Genomic DNA, 21,644 nt, shown 5'->3' with positions numbered 1-21,644 from the left:
TATCTAAGAACATGCTTTCACATTCTTTCTCTACTTCCTCCCTGTGCACAGGTCTGTTGCTGTCTCTCTCGTCTTTTCTTTCGGAAATAGACCTTTTTGTAGTCTTTTCACGGTCTAAAATTAAAAATAATAAAAATTAACATGAGTAGTCTCATACTTTTTTTATTGATTTTACAATATTTTAAGAAGAATTTTCTTAAACTAAAACAGTATAGATTCTTACTTTTTTGTTCATCTCTTGGTTTTTGGTATGGTCTTTTGTCAGATTTCTTTGGCATATGCTGCTCATGGTCTGTTATGTTAAAAAAAAACCAAAAACCATGGTAATACCTTTTCTTTTACACATCTGTGAACTAATTGGCGTTTTACCCGTACAGATATAAAAAATGCTTCTTACCTTCATCTGCATCTTCAGACTCTTTTCTCTTTCGTTTGGAAATAGCTTTGTTTGCATCATTTTCACATTCTAAAAATTACAAAACAAAAAACACGGGGTCACACACACTTTTGATGTCTTCATAAATAGATCTCTGCTTCGTTGGCTGTTATGAAGGAAAAAAGAGACACATTTGGGGGCACAGACATTAAGGAAAAACTGTTTCTCACCTTTATTTGTATTATTGTCAGAAATGTCTTGGGGCTCTGTTTTTTTCTCTGAGGCATTACTGCATCCAGGCTGTTCTTGTTGTTGGTCTATGTTCAAATCTGTACGATTTTGCAATATTTTCCTGTTCTAATGATAAAACAGACAAACACTGTTTTTACTACTGTTTTTTTAAAATCATATCTAAAAAATATACATTAAAACTATTAACTCACCTTTCAGTTTTCTTTATTGCCTCCTTTTAGTAAGTGATATTTTATTAATAAACACTGACTTCCGCCTTTCTTTGTTTGAAGAATCCATTTCTGTTTCAAACTCCAGACTGCTGAACCTTTTCTGGTCACTGGCTATACCCTTTTATCACCATGATTAGGGGCGTAACCGCCAACAAACCTCAAAACCTGTGTATTGAAACAAAAAAAAAAGCTACCTGGCCTCTCTGTCATGTGATGGACATCTGCTACAACTACCGATCTTATAGAATAAGATAGTTCTCTTGCTTGGGTTATCATTTATTGGCCTTTTGTGTGTATTATCAATATTTCTTTAGATCTGAAGCCCTTTCACAAAACTACAGTCTGTTGAACCTTTTGGTGATTTAATGGTTCCTGACCATTGTTTCTCCCTGATTAGATCATGAGTCCAGACAACTATCCGCACCTACGTCATTACAATATACAACCCCTTTTGTTCATGAAAGGTAGTGTGTTACCAATGTCCTCTTAGGTCTTGGGGCACTTTACAAAAATGTAGACTGATGTGCTTTAAGAGCCATCCCCCCTGTGTATTCCTTCACCCCACCCACCCAACAATCCAAAAATCAAACAAAAGGCCTTTCTTGAATGTCTTGTCATCCTGGTCTTTTTTTTCCCTACCAAACATTGTCTCATCCTGATTAGATTAACCATTTACAGATCTTGAGTTCAGACAACTTCCCCACCCTTAGCTCATTGCAATATACGTTCCTTAGTTAAATAGTTGCTGTATCAAACATTTTACAGGCTGTGCATTGATATCAATGGGACTTAATAAAACCATAAGATATCCCCCCCAAAACTTCCATATCACCTTAAAGCACGATTGACACTTTTTTTTTTTGTTAATTCTGATATATTTATTAGTTGTTTTTATTAACTAATTTATACACATGGCAAAATTTATTAAAATATTACAAAGTATTTCATTGCCAATACATACTTCTGAAATACAGACAAGAAAAACATTACTAGCAAACAAAGACTGCTTTATTATACATTTTAAAAAAAGGATTGGTGCTTTCTCCCATAGATGATGGCATTTATATATTTTATCATTAAAACCTCATCTGTAAGTTTAAGCAAACTGTTTAGTTTTTGAACAGGATTTTCAGCAGTTTTTACGCTGTGTATAAGATATATGATCAGATTCAAATTGTCATTGTTTAGGCTTAATATGCCTCTTTTATATGCTGCTAATACTATAAGATTCAAAACACGTTCTAGGCACAACCTGTTACAAGCGGTCCTTAATTTTTCCTGTGTGTGAGAGGCAGTCCAATAAACGCAACTATGATCATCCTGACTCGGTTCATCGATAACACAGCCTTCGCAATTGTCATACCGTATGCCAGCCAGACATTTTGTAAGTATACTGTACACAGCCACCCTTACGATTGATCTAAATGTCGTTTTTCGAAAGAGTCCGTGTGCCAGCGCTGGTTTTAGAAAACCTATATAGCTCCACCAGCTGAAATCGTGCACATCTTCAGGATTGATTTTTTTTTTTTGATCGCTTGAATCTGATGGTTCTTTGATGTTTGGACAGAAGCAACAAATACAGTTCATTTTGATACCTGTTGTGTCCCCATATTCTTCTATTTGTAAAGATCCTTCATTTTCGCATAAAACATATTGTAAACATTAAATTAAAACCTCTTCTAAACAAACTCTCTATTATAGATAGCTCCCAAACACACCACACCCTAAAATGCATCATTAGAAGGAAAGAGATGTTTTCTTACCTTACACTCAAGCTTTTCCAACAAATAATCTGCTTCGGCAGACAAGGCAGCTTTGTGCAGCTCTATATCTTCAGAGTCCATAGCATTTTCATTGACCAGATCTGGATCCTGCGAATCAAAAAGCTTTTGTCCCAACGGTAATTCATCAAAATCTGGCTCAGTGCTTTCTTGTGCTCTCTGCTTTCTTTTATGACACGGCTTTAGTTTTGGTTGCTGTACGATTTCCATTTCAAATCGTTTAGGTGTTTCATACACTGCCATTTTCAGGAACAATTACAACACTACTGCTTGAAGATTGCTCTCACGTGATCACTATCACATGCTTACTTCGATATCTGGTCTTGCAAGTTTGGGCGTGTCTATGCATAAGAGGTGTTATACCGGCAAAGCTACCTATAGATCCTGGGTCATGATAAATTTTCTTTAAGATCCGCTGGTGCATTCTTGTTTTTTTATATGGCTGTAAATACAGAGGTCTGTTTTTTTTTAAATCAAAACTAAAGCCTTGTGTTTTACCATTGCAAACCTACACCCCCCACTGTTTTTAATTATCCTCTGCTCAGTTTAGGGTATCTACAGAGAGGGGAGGAGAGAAGGGGTGTGGGGAAGATTCTCCCTGTCTCTGTGTTCAGAATGAGTCACAGTTTCCTGCCAGCTGCCTGCTAACTTTTATCGGGGCATGCCTAGCTACAGCCTGGGGTTGGAGGGGAGGGGGTGGACTTCTGGTGACATCACTGGGGGGTTTGGCTTGGGGGTTTGAGTGACAGCGTACCCATAGACTACTCCAATCCCCGGTCTTTGCAAAAAAAACCTGTCTTTGCAAAGTTTGATCGTGCCTGTGTGAAAAAATACATTGTCTGCAGTTCATGCAGTTCACCACATGTAGTTCTGTTTACACTTGTTTTAAAAACCAAATCCTTGTCAACAGAATGAGCCTGTTTTTTCCTGCTACTTAACAGCTTGTAATTTTTTTTAAAAACAGAGGGGGCTAGAAAAAAAGGCATATTTCCTGCTCTGTCATCACTTCCGGCTCCGACATCATTAAAAGGCATCAGGATGTTCTAGGAGCGCATATTTTGGGGCTTTTGCATTGTACTTCTGCTGAGATCATCAAAAACAGTCAGAGTCCATTAATTTTGGTATCATTAAAAAAGCAACAGGACCCTATCTGATGACATTTTAGGGGGTGTGTTTTGGGGGGGATGGTGAGGGGTGGACTTCCGGTGATGTCATACCCGCTATGTCACAGGGGGTGTGGATTGGGGCTGGGGTGTGGGCGGGGCCACCTGTGAAATCATGGGGGGGGCGGTTTGGGGTGGGGTCTGGGGCGGGGCCTGGAGCAGAACGTGTGTGGCCTGGGGGCATGGTCTAGGGCGGGATGAGGCGGGAGGGGGCGTAGCTACGCCCCCATTCACTTCTATGGGGAGTGGGTGGGACGTGGGCAGGGCTTAGACTGGAAGAGAATGCTGATTGGCTGCTGTCATCCTTATCTCACTTGTCAATCAGTTTGATTGATCGTGTACCCATTATACTACTAAGGATCCTGTAGCAAGGACCTGCTCTCCATGTGATGCATTGTCCTTTCGCACCGAGGATATCTCCCCAAGGTCTACTGCCCCGGAGGGAAGGGTTAGGTTGGCTGTCATAGTTGGTGATTCGATTATTAGGAATGTAGAGAGCTGAGTGGCTGGTGGGCGTGAGGATCACCTGGTAACATGCCTACCTGGTGCGAAGGTGGCGGACCTCATGCATCACCCAGATAGGATTTTAGACAGTGCTGGGGAGGAGCCGGCTGCCATGGTACATGTGGGCACCAACGACATAGGAAAATGTGGGGGGGAGGTTCTGGAAGCCAAATTTAGGCTCTTAGGTAGAAAGCTTAAATCCAGAACCTCCAGGGTAGCATTCTCTGAAATGCTCCCTGTTTCACGCGCAGGTCCCCGGAGGCAGGCAGAGCTCCGGAGTCTCAATGCGTGGATGAGACGATGGTGCAAGGAAGAGGGATTCAGTTTTGTAAGGAACTGAGGAACTTTTTGGGGAAGGGGGAGTCTCTTCCGAAGGGATGGGCTCCACCTTAACCAGGGTGGAAACAGACTGCTGGCACTAACCTTTAAAAAGGAGATCGTTCTAGTTTAAAAGTTGCTCTAAGGGGAAAGCAGACAGTCGCACAGCAAAGCATGGTTCGGAGAGAGATATCTTCAAAGAATACTAACGATGCATTAGAATTAGGGCATCCTGACAGTGAGGTTCCAATAATAAGAAAAGTAGTCCAAGTGCCTGTAACTAAAAACTCACCTAAGCTAAACAATTCTAACTTATCCCTACCAATAAAAAAGCAGAATGAAAATACAAACAAAAAAAAAGAGAAATTAGGGAAGCTAACCAAATTGGTAGCGCAGTAATAATGGGAGATTTCAATTACCCCAATATTGACTGGGTAAATGTATCATCGGGACATGCTAGAGAGATAAAGTTCCTGGACGGAATAAATGACATTTTTATGGAGCAATTGGTTCAGGAACCGACGAGAGAGGGAGCAATTTTAGATCTAATTCTCAGTGGAGCACAGGATTTGGTGAGCGAGGTAACGGTGGTGGGGCTGCCTGGCAATTGTGATCATAATATGATCAAATTTGAATTAATGACTGGAAGGGGGACAGTAAGCAAATCCACGGCTCTCGTGCTAACCTTTCAAAAGGTAAACTTTGATAAAATGAGAAAAAATGTTAGAAAAAAACTGAAAGGAGCAGCTACAAAGGTAAAAAGTGTGGAAGAGGCATGGTCATTGTTAAAAAATAGCATCCTAGAAGCACAGTCCAGATGTATTCCACACATTAAGAAAGTTGGAAAGAAGGCAAAACGATTACCGGCATGCTTAAAAGGGGAGGTGAAAGAAGCTATTTTAGCCAAAAGATCTTCATTCAAACATTGGAAGAAGGATCCAACAGAAGAAAATAGGATAAAGCATAAACATTGGCAAGTTAAATGTAAGACATTGATAAGACAGGCTAAGAGAGAATTTGAAAAGAAGTTGGCCGTAGAGGCAAAAACTCACAGTAAAAACTTTTTAAAATATATCCGAAGGAGAAAGCCTGTGAGGAGTCAGTTGGACCGTTAGATGATCGAGGGGTTAAAGGGGCACTTAGAGAAGATAAGGCCAGCGCGGAAAGATTAAATGATTTCTTTGCTTCGGTGTTTACTGAAGAGGATGTTGGGGGGAATAGGCCAAGGGTCAGGGGAGGCAGCTAGCAAAACATAGTCCAGGTCCAAAGCAAGGGTTGGTGGCAGGCAGCAAGCAAGAGAGTGGTCAGTGTCTATAGCGAGGGTCCAACATAGGCAGCAGGCAAGCAAATGGTCAATATCCGAAGCAAAGTCAAAGGCAGGAGTCAGGCCGAGACAGACAAGGAGGCAGGACACAGAGGATCAGGGACAGGCAGAATGGACAATGCGGTATCATAGAGTGAAACAATGGAGGCAGGACAGCAGGCAAGGCAAAAAGGCAGACAACGAGCTACGCAAGGAGAAGGAAGACATCAGAGAGCAACACTCATTGTTAAGCAGGGGGGATCTGTTGCTGAAAGACTTGTGCAGATCCAATTTAAATAGCCTGGCAGGGCTGACATAGAAACACAGACAATGACAGCAGAAAAGGACCAATCAGTCCATCCAGTCTGCTCAGCAAACTTATATTTGCATCTGCCATGCCATTCTTGTCACCCCATATTTATATTCCCAAACTGTCAAAGTCTGGGCTCTTGTTGGTTGCTGTCTGAGTCCAATTTCCTGTTACCTCTTGCCGTTGAAGCAGAGAGCAATGTTGGAGTTGCATCAGAAGTATCAGGCTTATTGTTTAAGGGTAGTAACCTCCGCACCAGCAAGTTACCCCCATGCATTCTTTTCTTTATTTCCATCCTCTGAACTTTAGGGATCCACAGAGCTTATCTCACGCCCCTTTGAAATCTTTCACGGATTTAGTCTTCACCACCTCCTCTGGAAGGGCATTCCAGGCATCCACCGCCCTCTCCGTGAAGAAATATTTCTTGTCGTTGGTTCTGAGTCGTCCTCCCTGGAATTTCATTATATGCCCCCTAGTTCTACTGAGTTCTTTCCAACGGAAAAAGGTTTGTCAATTGTGCATTATTAAAACCTTTCAGGTATCTGAAGGTCTATATCGTATCCCCCCTGCACCTCCTCTCCTCCAGGGTATACAGTTAAGTTCTTCAATCTCTCCTCATAAGTCATTTGATGGAGACCCCTGACCATTTTGGTCGCCCTTCTCTGGACCGCCTCTATCCTGTCTCTGTCCCTTTTGAGATACTGTCTCCAGAACTGAACACAGTACTCCAGGTGATGCCTCACCAAGGACCTGTACAAGGGGATCATCACTTCCTTTCTCTTACTAGATATTCCTCTCTCTATGCAGCCCAGCATTCTTCTGGCTTTAGCTATCGCCTTGTCACATTGCTTCGCTGCCTTCAGATTGCTAGACACTATCATTATCACCTCTTGCTCTGTGAGCAACGGCTCTTCACCCCCCAACACATACAGCTCTTTTGGATTACCATGACCCAGATGCATGACTCTGCACTTCTTGGCATTGAATCTCAGCTGCAATTTCTTTAACCACTCTTCCAGCTTCCTTAAATTTATTTATTTATTTTAACATTTTTCTATACCGTCGTATGGTGGGGACCGTCACAACGGTTTACATTAAGGCACATAAAAATAATGCTAAAGTATTTTAAGTTACATAGGTGCCGTTAAGTGCCGTTAAGTCATTCTCTCTACTCCTTCCGGTGTGTCCACTCTGATGCAGATCTTCGTATCATCCGCAAAAAGACAAAATTTACCTTCTATCCCTCACTCTGGCACTCTGCTTAACACCGTTCTCTCTTCAGAGTAGGTTCCATTCACCATCACCCACTGTCTTCTATACATCAACCAGTTTGTAATCCAGGCCACCACCTTGGCGCTCACTCCCAAGCTTTCTCATTTTATTCACAGGCCTCCTATGCGGAACAGTATCAAAAGCTTTGCTGAAATCTAAGTAGATCACATCGAGTGATCTTCCTCAATCCAATTCTTTAGTCACCCAATCAAAAAAATCAATCAGCTTTATCTGACAGGACCTTCCCCTGGTGACTCCATGCTGCCTTCGGTCCAGCAATCCTCCTGCCTGTAGATAGTTCACTTTCCTTTCCTTCAGCTGAGTCTCCATTAATTTTCCCACCACTGAAGTGAGGCTAACCAGCCTGTAGTTTCCAGCCTCCTCTCTGCTCCCACTCTTGTGAAGCGGGACCACCACCGCTCTTCTCCAATCACTCGGCACCACTCCCGTTTCCAGGAACCTATTGAACAAGTCACACATGGAAACCACCAGCACATCTCTGAGCTCCCTCAGTATCCTGGGATATCTCTCTTCCGGCTCCATGGCCTTGTCCACTTTCAGTTTTCCCAGCTCCTCTCATACATTCTCTTCTGTAAATGGAGTTTCATCTATTCCACTCCCATCCACAGTCTTGTTAACCAGAGCTGGTCCTTGTCCAGGGTCTTCTTTAGTAAACACCGAACTGAAGTATCATTTTTAATATTTCTTCCATTTGTCTCCACATATTGATCCTTGTCTTAAGAACATGCCATACTGGGTCAGACCAAGGGTCCATCAAGCCAAGCATCCTGTTTCCAACAGTGGCCAATCCAGGCCATAAGAACCTGGCAAGTACCCAAAAACTAAGTCTATTCCATGTAACCATTGCTAGTAATACCAGTGGCTATTTTCTAAGTCAACTTAATTAATAGCAGGTAATGGACTTCTCCAAGAACTTATCCAATCCTTTTTTAAACCCAGCTACACTAACTGCACTAACCACATCCTCTGGCAACAAATTCCAGAGTTTAATTGTGTGTCGAGTGAAAAAGAACTTTCTCCGATTACTTTTAAATGTGCCCCATGCTAACTTCATGGAGTGCCCCCCAGTCCTACTATTATTCGAAAGTGTAAAAACCGATTCACATCTATTCGTTCTAGACCTCTCATGATTTTAAAGACCTCTATCATATCCCCCCTCAGCCGTCTCTTCTCCAAGCTGAACAGCCCTACCCTCTTCAGCCTTTCCTCATAGTGGAGCTGTTCCATTCCCCTTATCATTTTGGTCACCCTTCTCTGTACCTTCTCCATCGCAATTATATCTTTTTTGAGATGCGGTGACCAGAATTGTACACAGTATTCAAGGTGCGGTCTCACCATGGAGCGATACAGAGGCATTATGACATTTTCCGTTTTATTCACCATTCCCTTTCTTATAATTCCCAACATTCTGTTTTTCACCTTTCAATTTCACTATACCACTTTGAACTTTTCTTTTTCTGGTGTATCTGAAAAATATTTTGTCCTCACTCTTTACCAATCCTTTCTTCCGCCTTACTTTTTGCTTTCTTGATTACTTTCTTTGTCTCCCTCAGTTTCACCAGATATCCTACCCTGCGTTGCACTTTTTGGGATTCTTTATATTTCTTGACCGCTGTTCTTTTTGCTTCTATTATGTCTGCCACCTCCTTTCAGAACCAGATAGGTTTCACATTTCCCTTGCTTTTATTTACTTTTCTAACAGATTAGTTGCCTTTGTTATTGCTCCTTTTAGTTTGCCTCACTGTTTTTCCACTTCTCCCAGTCTTCTGGTTCTCCCTCCAGGTACTTCTCCATTTCAACAAAGCCTGTATTTTTGAAATTCAAAACCCGGGTCTTCGTGTGATTTCTCTGTATCGTTTGTGATATCAAACCATACAGTTTGATCATCTCTGGTGCGGAGGTGGGCACCCACATGGACATTAGTGACATTATCCCCATTAGTGAGCACTAAATCAAGTACAGCTCCCTCCCTTGGGGGTTCCAATACCATTTGTTTGAAGAGAGCCCCTTGCAGGGCACCCACTATATCTCTTTACTTCTGTTAGATTCTGCAGAAGGGATTCTACGGCAGATTAAAATCTCCAACAATCACCACTTCTCCCTTCTTTCCCACCTTTATATTGTCTTTGATCAGATCTCTGTCCAGTTCTTCCTCCGAGTTGGAGGCCTGTTCACCACTCCAGTAAAAATGGATGCACCATCATCATCATATATTTATTTATTTTGTTTTAGGACAGCTCATAATGCTTCTTCTCTACATCACGTCCCTTGCAGTTCAGTTGCTTGGATATTATTTTTTAAATAAAGAGCTGCTCCTCCCCCTTTTCTGTCCTCTCTGTCCTTCCTTAACAAGTTAAAGCCCAGTATGGCCGTATCTCAATCATGAGAATCGTGAACCAATTCTCCGTGACAACAACAATGTCAAAGTCTGCCTCCACCATTAGAGCCTGCAGGTCTGAGATTTTAATGCCCAAACTACAAGCATTTGTAGTCATCACTTTCCAATGTTTCTCTCTTGGTTTGTTGCACTTCCTAGTCACCTTTTTCTGCATTTTTGGGCGGATTGGTTTTATTTTCTCCTCCCACATCCTGTATTGCTTGGGAGTGACTTGTTAATTTCATTGGCCATCTCCTGCCACCCCCATTCTTCAGTTTTTAAATGTCTGCTAATATATGAACTGAATTTCTCACTTAGCATCCTCCCTTCCTGCTACGGACAAAATGTAGGCCGTCCTTTCCATAAAGCCTTTTACTGCTCCATACACGACCCCAGCCTCCAATGTATCCAAAATCACTTTCTGCACAGCAGGTTTTGAGCCAGGAGCTGAAATTATCTATATGACTTAGCTTCTCATGTCCCTTTCCATGAACAGGTAATACTTCCGAAAAGGCAATAGTCTTTGCAGCGTGTCTTATCTTTCCTAGATTTTGGAAATATTTTTGTACTTCATGGATACCATTTCTTTTTTTTGTGTTTAATCATTTTTGTCATGAAAAAAATGTGACATGTCTCCAACCGTAACAATCAGTAAATATCATTGGAACAACATGTGAACATGAACAGTGTATCACAGTTACACAAAATAATCGACAATTATTTATCAGATAGATTGATATGTATAGAAAATGATAGGTACATAAAACTTTCCCTTAACACCCCCCTCCCCACCCACACAACCGGTAACCATGGTAATTGTAGTATAGAAGAGCACTAGAGAGAGAAGGGACCAAAAAGGCACTCTACCTATATTATAGAGCAGAAGCCAAATACAGGTTAATAGATAATGCAATTGGCTTGTAAGGTATTGTGGGAGTACAGAAGCCTAAAATATTAAACTTAATGGAGATATAGTGGCCAAGACAAGAGAACCTCCAATACATAAATTGTCCACAACCAAGGCAAGGGAACATCCACATTGTCAATGACATGAAGGACCTACTGATTATAATACCACAACGTCATTGTAATTGTTGCTCCTCCAGCCATGTGCGGTAAGGTTCCCAGATTTTAAAAAAGGATACTAAACGGTCCTGATGTACTGCTGTAAGCCTGCCTAGTAGATAGTATGTAGCCTGTGTTGTATATTGGCCAGTCCAGGGGTGGATTGGTTTTTTCCAGTGTTATGCTATTTCCGCTCGAGCTGCAATAAAGACTTGCAACATGAAGCGTTGTATTTCCTTTCTTTGTCCGGGGATTGGGAGACCTAAAAGTACATGCCACGGCTTATCTTCCACAGCGATGTGGAGTACCTGAGATATCAACTTGATCACCATTGACCAAAAGACAGTGATCTTGGGGCACGTCCACCAAATGTGATAATACGTACCAGCGGCCCCACAACCTCTCCAACAAATCGCTGGGATTGTAGGATTAAATCTATGTAGAGTCGCTGGGGTATAGTGGCAGCGATATAGTAATTTATAACAATTTTCTTGCAGCCCAGCGGATATAGAGCATTTATGGGCTGCTGTGTATATAAGGTCCCAGTCCTTATCCTCCAATGGAGTTTGGAAATCTGCTTCCCAGCGTGTCCTATGAATATGCAGCTTGCAGTGTTTGCCATTAATGAGTGCATAGATCTTTGATATAACCCCCCTAAGCGTCGTGGCGTGTATACAAAAGTTTTTCAAAGAGTGTTCCGGTCACTCTTCGTGTGCCATCACGCAATCCCTTATGTAGAAAGGGAAAAACTTTAGCATATAATAGGAAATCCATCCGTTCTATGGAATATGTATCACTAAGCTGTGATCCAGTCAATAAAACACCTTGTTGATGAACATGTTCCAACTTCGTGACACCAGCCTTTACCCAGCTGCAATGGAGTGTAGAGGAGGCAGAGGCGGGTGTCACCGTGTTGGTAAATAAATGGGTCATTGGCGAGTAAGAACATAAGAACATAAAAAAATGCCATACTGGGTCAGACCAATGGTCCATCAAGCCCAGCATCCGGTTTCCAACAGTGGCCCATCCAGGCCATAAGAACCTGGCAAGTACCCAAAAAATAAGTCTATTCCATGTTAATGTTGCTAGTAATAGCAGTGGCTATTTTCTAAGTCAACTTAATTAATAGCAGGTAATGGACTTCTCCTCCAAGAACTTATCCAATCCTTTTTTAAACACAGCTATACTAATTGCACTAACCATATCCTCTGGCAACAGATTCCAGAGTTTAATTGTGCATTGAGTGAAAAAGAACTTTCTCCGATTAGTTTTAAATGTGCCACATGCTAACTTCATGGAGTGCCCCCTTGTCTTTCTATTATCCGAAAGACTAAATAACTGATTCACATCTATCCGTTCATGATTTTAAACACCTCTATCATATCCCCCCTCAGCTGTCTCTTCTCCAAGCTAAAAAGTCCTAACCTCTTTAGCCTTTCCTCATAGGGGAGCTGTTCCATTCCCCTTATCATTTTGGTAGCCCTTCTCTGTACCTTCTCCATCGCAATTATATCTTTTTTGAGATGCGGCGACCAGAATTGTACACAGTATTCAAGGTGCAGTCTAACCATGGAGCGATATAGAGGCATTATGACATTTTCCGTTTTATTTACCATTCCCTTCCTAATAATTCCCAACATTCTGTTTGCTTTTTTGACTGCCGCAGCACACTGAACCGACGATTTCAATGTGTTATCCACTATGACACCTAGATCTCTTTCTTGGGTTGTAGCACCTAATATGGAACCCAACATTGTGTAATTATAGCATGGGTTATTTTTCCCTATATGCATCACCTCGCACTTATCCACATTAAATTTGACAGATGGCCTAACCTTAGCCATGTTGAGATCTGAAAACCATGGATGGTGGCCATGCCGGAGCCACCAGAATCATATCACTTGGATATTTCTTTATCCACCGTATCACCTTGCCCACCAGAGGCCACGGGGGAAAGACATACAGCAGAACTCCTCAAGGCCATGGTAGAACCAGAGCATCAATGCCCTCTGCATTGGGCCTTGGGGCCCCGATACCCGAAGGTATGGACCAGGAAGCCATGGGCACCTGCAGGGAGAGGCCCTGTAACCCCCCGACAGGTCATCGATAACAAAAGGAACCAACCACCGCCAGTGCCAACGGCAATTTCCCTCGGCTCACCAATTCTTCTGGGGGCATCGATGCTGCAAGCTCGATGGCCTCGCAAGCAGTACAGCTGACAAAAGCCTCACTAGCGTCCATTATTATTGATGGTGTGCGCATCTTGCTGGGGCCTCCAACACTGGGACTGCCGGCTGAAGGGACAGCTCTTGAGCTTCCCAGTGCTCTATAGTGGACACCACCTAGGAGCCCTGAGGCACCGAGCCACTGTGGACAGATGCACCAGCACACCAGGGTTGAGTAGATGGCTACCCCTGCACTTGATCCGTAAGAGGCCAAGAGCCTTTGCCCCCCAAGGGCTGCAGGGTCATACGGGGGCTTCAGAGAGTCCTGGAGGTTGGCTTCTGGTGGCTCCGGCGTGGCCACCATCCATGGTTTTCAGATCTCAACATGGCTAAGGTTAGGCCATCTGTGACAAGGGTGAATCCGGTACTTGGTCAGTGGGGCTCGACATAGTCAAGGCAGTAATGAGAGGCATCGGTGGGCCGAAGGCATGTCTGGTGGCCCCAACACCTCAATGGCTTCGAGGGTGTCAATGGTATTGGGGCAGCACCACAACGCAATGGCATTGAGGTCATGCTGGCACCGAAGCAGTGCACCTCAATGACCTATTTGGGGTCCGCAGCATCCAGGGTACGCCCTCAATGACAGTGCAGGCTGCCGCAGCATCAATGCTATGCCCTTGACAGCACTGAGGGCCTGCCACCGCTTCGTCCTCGCCAACCCCTAGGGTGGCAATGCACACATCTTGATGGATCAAGGGAAATAATGGCATCGAGGGCCCCACGACACTGTAGTTCTTGCTGCAAGGGCACCAAGGGCACTGTGGCAAGTGCAAAGGCACCGTGCCGAGGGATCGAGCCGAAGGCACCATGACATCGAGTGCATCAAAGGCACCGTCGCATCGAGTGCAGCACCAAGGGCTTTGAGGCCTCGATGCCCAAACTGGTGCAGCGCGACTCCAGTTCCATTGACACAGACAGCTCAGAAGGCCACCACGGCATCATGGGCAGTCACGCACTTCGATTGCAACGAGGGTGACCCTGGACTTTGACGGCGTCAAGATGGGCCCTGTCCCTGACGCGGTCCCATCATCGATGCGTTGGACGAACAGTGCGCTGGTCATGGGCATGGCACCGAGGTGCGGCAGCAGGCTGCTAGCCCAGGCTCTGCTCACCCTCTCCCCCAGGGAGATTGCATTGCCAAGGCTGGCAAGCAGGAGGGGAGTCAACGTCACACAGGGCTCCTGCCCGCCCGTGGAGACTGGTTCCTTGGGATGTGGGGAGGATGAGCTCCACCCCCTCTCCCCTCCGACAGGAACGGCATGATCCTTGATCCTTCCACCTTCTGAATCCAACGATGCCGAGCGATCGTTGAACCGCCATGGAACTCCAATCTGGGTAGAACTCGGGCGAGTCCCCAGGCTCAGCGGCCTATACGGATCACAGACGGACTGCGTATCCCAGTCCTGTCAGTACTGTGGAAAAAGAGAAAGCACAGTCAGAGCAAGGAGAAGACACAAATACAAAACATGCAGGAGCAGGGTTGGTTTTTTTTTAAATAAGACTCTGCCAGGCTGCACAGGGGAGAACCCACCATGCGGCCGGCAGACAATTGGAAAGAAGAAAAAAACTACCAGAAAGAAAAGCTGAAGCTCTAGAAAAATTCACTTACAAAACTGTAAGAGAGCAAAGCTGAATACGAAAAAAACGTTTTCTAATTAAAAAAAAAAAAAAAAAGAGCATGAGCTTCACAACTGTGAGGCGATAGCTCCGTGGAAAAGAAAGACTGAGGGACTCTGCTGAGGCAGCAGGGTGATGACTACAGCTGCACATGCTCAGTAGGGCAGCTTGGAAAGTTCTAGAATCTTTGAGATCAAAGCTCCATGCCAGGCTTCATCCGATGATGTCACCCATGTGTGAGAACCACCACCCTGCTTGTCCTAGGAGAATGCATATAAGAACATAAGAGCATGCCATACTGGGTCAGACCAAGGGTCCATCAAGCCCAGCATCCTGTGTCCAACAGTGGCCAATCCAGGCCATAAGAACCTGGCAAGTACCCAAACATTAGATAAATCACAAGCTGCTACTGCTTATTAATTACCGCCACTACAATAAATACGTTCAAAGACATCAGGCATCTATTCTTCGGTTGTTTCCACCAAGGCTATCATAGATTGCCTTCCTCTTGGCTTCTTGGATCCATCTTTCAATCCACTATACAGGTCTCGGGCAGCCAACTCATCTTTAGTTCTCTCGGACAAGTCTTATCTGAATATGATGGTCAAACTGTGTTTGCCCCATTGGAGCTTGGATGCCGGCGTACAGAAGCGAACCACATACTCTCCAACCAACCTGGAACCCTGCTGAATCTGAAGCAGTTCAGTTGCTTTTGAGGACGTACGGCAGGGCTCGGCAAAGATGAGGCAAAATTCTGGCCGAAAACGGTCCAGGTCTGCCAGGAATGGGTCGTCTCTTTCCTAAAGGAAGGAGGCCCAGGCCAGAGCGGAACGCCCTAACAGTGACAGGATATACGTGATTATGGCCTTTTCCATGGGAAATAGGGCTGCCTGGAGCTCAAAATGCATACAGCATTGGTTAAGAAAACTCCTTTATTCTTTAGGTTCCATGTGGTAGTGAGGTGGTGGCGGTGGTTGCCTCAGAATGGGCCTCGAGGAAGAGGCTGACCCAGGCAGCTGTGGAAAGACTAGAGACAGAGCTGGTGTTACCAGTGTTGGTGGCTGTGTGTCTATACGGGCTGCAAGTCTCTCAAGGACCCCTGGTCACTTGGTCGAGGATACCCTGCTGATGCTGGATGCGCGGAGCCAGACCAGAAATCACCTATCGGGAGAGTAGGTCCATAGCCTCAGCAAACTATAATGAACTCGGTATCAATGGGCCCTTAAAGCTGTGGTTGGCACAGTCTCGTGGACGAAGCTGCTAGGCCCATGCCGACAGCTGGTGAATGTGCCCTATGACAGGACAGACAAATTTCACCTATACCAGAGGCTTTCCCCACTGCAGGTTGAGTCCTTGGATTCTGGCAGCCGGCAGGACTTAGGTGGGTCCCTGAGGCGGTCAGGCAGATGAAAGTCCAATGGGGGACCGGGGTCAGGACTGGCGAAAGACAGGAGATACCAGAGAAAGAGAGAGAGGGGATAGCTCCGAGAGTAAGTGATGCTGAGTATTATGTGAGTATTATAATGCCTGAAGCAGCCACAACGGGGAAACACTCGCCAATGTCGGCAACATTTAATTGAAATTCAGGAGCCTATCGTAACAAGATCCATTTTACATATATACACAAAAAATTAAAACTGTGCTTTTGAAATCAATAAAATCAAGGTAGGCAGTAGACATTTTTGACCAGTGATTGAGTCGTCCATAGCACGTTTTTAAGTTCATTGACCAGCAATTACCTAAGTTCTGAGGTCTTTTCCTCCAATTAATAATCAATTCGGCAACATGAATTATTGATGACATTATCTAAAATATTTGGAGAAAGCAGATTTTTGGATACCAGAGACAGGCCAGAGGTCGGGGCAGGCAGCAGACAAGGCGAAGTGAGATCCAAAGCTAAGATCAGGTCCAGGAGGTCAAGCTAAGGGACTGACAAGAGGAGGTTAGACTAGACGAGGGAGAGCACACACAAGACAAGGGCAAGGCAAGACTGAACGAACAGGGCAAGGACGAGGCAAGGCTGGAACACTGAAAAAAGGCAGGAGAGCAGGAACAAGGCGGAAACGAAGGCAGCAAGGACTGAAGACTCTGGCCATGACAGGAAACCCGTTGCTGAGGCGTCTGATGCTTCTTGGAAGGAGCCTGAAGTAGAGGGATACCAGTCATCAAGGGGTGCTAGGGCTGCCTTTCCGCTGCGGGCCCGTTAAGTGGGGAGATGGTGCTCATGCGCGCCTTAGGCATGGTGCGTTGGAGCTGGGCGGTCGGTACTGTCAGTGTTACTGGTGGCGTCCATGCTGCTTTGGAGCTGGGACCTGCCGGGTGACTGCGGCAGCTTGTGGTGACCTCCCGTGAGCCGCCAAACATAACAGCTGCTATCAGACCAAAATTAAAATCTCGCTTAAAAAAAACTGTAAGGGAGGATAAGAGGGAAGATAGGGAGGAGAGATCTCACCAGTCCTCCATGAAACCCATGGTCCTGGCCTTTTCAACTGAGGAAGGGAGCACCAAGCTGTCGCTTCAGGAGCCGTGCATTTCAACCTCTTATTTTGACTCGGCACTACTAAGGACCCCCCCCAGTCAACCCAGGGAGGGAGACCAATTTGTCAGCTCAGGAGCCTCTAGCAATTCATTTCCTGCTACAACTTAACAAGCCATTACCACAGCACAGGATGCACATCCACCATCTGCTGGAGACAGAGAATACCGGCAGCACAGGAGTGTACATGAAGTGACATCAGCGAGCCTGTAATCTCTGTCTCCATCTGCTGGCTGGCATGGAAAACTCATTTGTATGGCCTGGCCTGACTGGATGAAGAGGAAGCAAGGTTTTATGCACATAAATTGTGTTATAAAATTGTCAGAGGAACAGCTCATGTAGAAGTTTGGATTTTGCACTTTTAAGCACACAGAAAAAATGATCTGGGGACAGAGTAAATCAAATACTCTCTGGCTTTGAGTCTCTGACTATGAATAAATGGTACAGACACAGCCAATTCCAGACACCCTGTGAGTGATTACAGAGATCTGCAGAGGAGCTTGGGAAGGGGTCTCTGCACTTCCACTCTCCAGCTCAGCAGTGTTACCCCGCTCCCTCTTATTCCTGCACTCACCTGAGCAGCTGCTTCTCCCAGTTCCTCCTTCCTCTGATCCCGGCTCATCCCTGATGTACGGCTCTTCCCCTCGTTCAATGTGGGATATAATCTCAGGGGTGATGGTCGGGGAGCCTGTTCCTGGTGTAAGAGCACGGCATTAGGTTTCCCACAGTCACTCAGCATAATATTATTGGTTATCTTCTGAAGAAGGATTGCACGGAAGGGAAAGAGGGATTTTGATATATACATTCAAATATGTTGGGGGCTGCACCAGTGTTCCAGAAGGGGGAATTTTCTATAGAAAAAGACTCCAGATACAGAGACGGAAGGAGGGCGGCTCAGAGGAAAAAGGAGGAAATATGTATTTACTGAGAGGGCAGTGAAGGCCTGAGAGAGCTGAGCAGCAATTGAGCAGGCTAAGGGCAGATACTGAGGGGGCTGGTAAGGGAGACCAGAGTCAGGTAGGATCAGGGGTGACAGTGACAGTGTGGAGTGGGAGGGCCACAGGAAGACCAAGAGGTCCTAAACTGAAAAAAGCTGCTGTGTAATGGAGAAATTACTTACCTGATAATTTGGTTTTCCCTAGTGTAGACAGATGGACTCAGGACCAATGGGTATAGTGTACTCCTGATTGCAGTTGGAGACGGATCAGATTTCAATCTGACGTCAGCCCTAGTACATATACCCCTGCAGGAAGTGCAGCTCCTCAGTATTCTCCTCGAAAAGCATTGCGGATATATGTATGACTGAATAATTTGGATAACTTGATTTATTTTATAACTTGGTTAACTTAATTAATTTGAACTGGTTGAATTGGCTATAGCTGGAGACCGCCAGTGCCCTCAACTGAGAAACGTCAACACCCAGAAGGATGGGTGTCCTAGATGAAGGAAAGCATGGCTTACCTGTGAATCACTCCTCTCCCTTATTTATCCCCATCCCCCTCCTCTTCCTCACTACAATTACTAAGAAATACTTTCCCTTTCTATCCTGTTACACTCCTCTCCCACCTCCCCTCCCTCATTTATCCCCATCCCCCTCCTCTTCCTCACTACAATTACTAAGAAATACTTTCCCTTTCTATCCTGTTACACTCCTCTCCCACCTCCCCTCCCTCATTTATCCCCATCCCCTCCTCTTCCTCACTACAATTACTAAGAAATACTTTCCCTTTCTATCCTGTTACACTCCTCCCCCACCTCCCCTCCCTCATTTATCCCCATTCCCTCCTCTTCCTCACTATAGAAATGACAGCAGAAGAAGACCAAACGGCCCATCCAGTCTGCCCAGCAAGCTTCACACATTTTTTTCTCATACTTATCTGTTTCTCTTAGCTCTTGGTTCTATTTCCCTTCCACCCCCACCATTAATGTAGAGAGCAGTGATGGAGCTGCATCCAAGTGAAATATCAAGCTTGATTAGTTAGGGGTAGTAGGGGTAAGTAACCGCCGCAATAAGCAAGCTACACCCATGCTTATTTGTTTTACCCAGACTATGTTACTCAGCCCTTATTGGTTGTTTTTCTTCTCCCCTGCCGTTGAAGCAGAGAGCTATGCTGGATATGCGTGAAGTATCAGTTTTACTTCTCCCCTGCCGTTGAAGCAGAGAGCTATGCTGGATATGCGTGAAGTATCAGTTTTTCTTCTCCCCTGCCGTTGAAGCAGAGAGCTATGCTGGATATGCGTGAAGTATGTTTTTCTTTTCCCCTGCCGTTGAAGCAGAGAGCTATGCTGGATATGCGTGAAGTATCAGTTTTTCTTCTCCCCTGCCGTTGAAGCAGAGAGCTATGCAGGATATGCGTGAAGTATCAGTTTTTCTTCTCCCCTGCCGTTGAAGCAGAGAGCTATGCTGGATATGCGTGAAGTATCAGTTTTTCTTCTCCCCTGCCGTTGAAGCAGAGAGCTATGCTGGATATGCGTGAAGTATCAGTTTTTCTTCTCCCCTGCCGTTGAAGCAGAGAGCTATGCTGGATTTGCGTGAAGTATCAGTTTTTCTTCTCCCCTGCCGTTGAAGCAGAGAGCTATGCTGGATATGCGTGAAGTATCAGTTTTTCTTCTCCCCTGCCGTTGAAGCAGAGAGCTATGCTGGATATGCGTGAAGTATTAGTTTTCTTCTCCCCTGCCGTTGAAGCAGAGAGCTATGCTGGATATGCATTGAAAGTGAAGTATCAGGCTTATTTGGTTTGGGGTAGTAACCGCCGTAACAAGCAAACTACTCCCCGCTTTGTGAGTGCAAATCCTTTTTTCCACATTTCCTCTTGCTGTTGAAGCTTAGAGCGATGTTGGAGTCACAGTAACCATGTGTATGTTTATTGAATAAGGGTATTATCTCCAGGCAGTAGCCGTCATCCTGGCGAGCCACCCACTCTTCATTGACGGCCTCTTGACTTTATGGATCCACAGTGTTTATCCCACGCCCCTTTGAAGCCCTTTACAGTTCTGGTCTTCACTACTTCCTCCAGAAGGGCATTCCAGGCATCTACCACCCTCTCCGTGAAGAAATACTTCCTGACATTGGTCCTGAATCTTCCTCCCTGGAGCTTCAAATCGTGACCCCTGGTTCTGCTGATTTTTTTCCTACGGAAAAGGTTTGTCGTTGTCTTTGGATCAGTAAAACCTTTCAAGTATCTGAAAGTCTGTATCATATCACCTCTGCTCCTCCTTTCCTCCAGGGTGTACATATTTAGATTCTTCAATCTCTCCTCATAAGTCATTTGATGAAGACCCTCCACCCTTTTGGTCGCCTTTCTCTGGACTGCCTCCATCTTGTCTCTGTCTCTTTGGAGATACGGTCTCCAGAACTGAACACAGTACTCCAGGTGAGGCCTCACCAAGGACCTGTACAAGGGGATAATCACTTCCCTTTTCTTACTCGATATTCCTCTCTCTATGCAGCCCAGCATTCTTCTGGCTTTAGCTAACGCCTTGTCACATTGTTTCGCCGACTTCAGATCATTAGACACCATCACCCCAAGGTCTCTCTCCTGCTCCGTGCACATCAGCCTTTCTCCCCCCCATCGAATACAGTTCATTCGGATTTCCACTCCCCATATGCATGACTCTGCACTTCTTGGCATTGAATCTCAGCTGCCATATCTTCGACCACTCTTCCAGCGTCCTTAAATCCCGTCTCATTCTCACCACCGCTCTCCTCCAATCACTCGGCACCACTCCCGTTTCTAGGGATCTATTGAACAGGTCACACAGCGGACCCGCCAGCACATCTCTGAGCTCCTTCAGTATTCTGGGATGAACTTCATCAGGCCCCATGGCTTTGTCCACTTTCAGTTTCACCAGCTCTTCCCATACATTTTCTACTGTAAATGGAGTTACATCTACTCCATTCCCCTCCAGTTTCTTGTTAACTAGTGACGGTCCTCCTCCAGGGTCCTCTTTAGTGAACACAGAACTGAAGTATTCATTTAATATTTCTGCCATTTCTTCGTCTCTCTCCACACATTGATCCTTTTCACCTTTCAATTTCACTATACCACTTTGAACTTTTCTCTTTTCTCTGATGTATCTGAACAATGTTTTGTTACCACTCTTTACCTCCTTGGCAATCCTCTCTGCCGCTTGACTTTTTGCTCTCTTGATTAATTTCTTCGTCTCCCTCAGTTCTACCAGATATTCTTCTTTGTGCTCCTCCTTTTGGGATCTTTTATATTTCTTGAACGCTGTTCTTTTAGCCTTTATTTTGTCAGCCACCTCCTTTGAGAACCAGATAGGTTTCATTTTTCTTTTGCTTTTCTTTACT

At 44.9% G+C, this 21,644-nt stretch overlaps 1 protein-coding gene across 1 annotated transcript in view; it reads right to left on the bottom strand.

Moving 5' to 3' along the window:
• Positions 1-21,644, bottom strand: part of LOC115083792 (zinc finger protein 11-like) — a 48,567-nt gene that overhangs the window by 15,246 nt on the left and 11,677 nt on the right. Inside the window, 1 exon segment of the mRNA XM_029587810.1 lies at positions 17,907-18,026. Coding sequence (XP_029443670.1) covers positions 17,907-18,026 — 120 coding nt within the window.

Source organism: Rhinatrema bivittatum, chromosome 2, assembly GCF_901001135.1.
Source record: "Rhinatrema bivittatum chromosome 2, aRhiBiv1.1, whole genome shotgun sequence".
NCBI classification, from domain to species: domain Eukaryota; kingdom Metazoa; phylum Chordata; class Amphibia; order Gymnophiona; family Rhinatrematidae; genus Rhinatrema; species Rhinatrema bivittatum.
The sequence above is the reverse complement of the archived record's forward strand: the minus strand, read 5'-3'. Positions and strand labels throughout refer to the sequence as shown.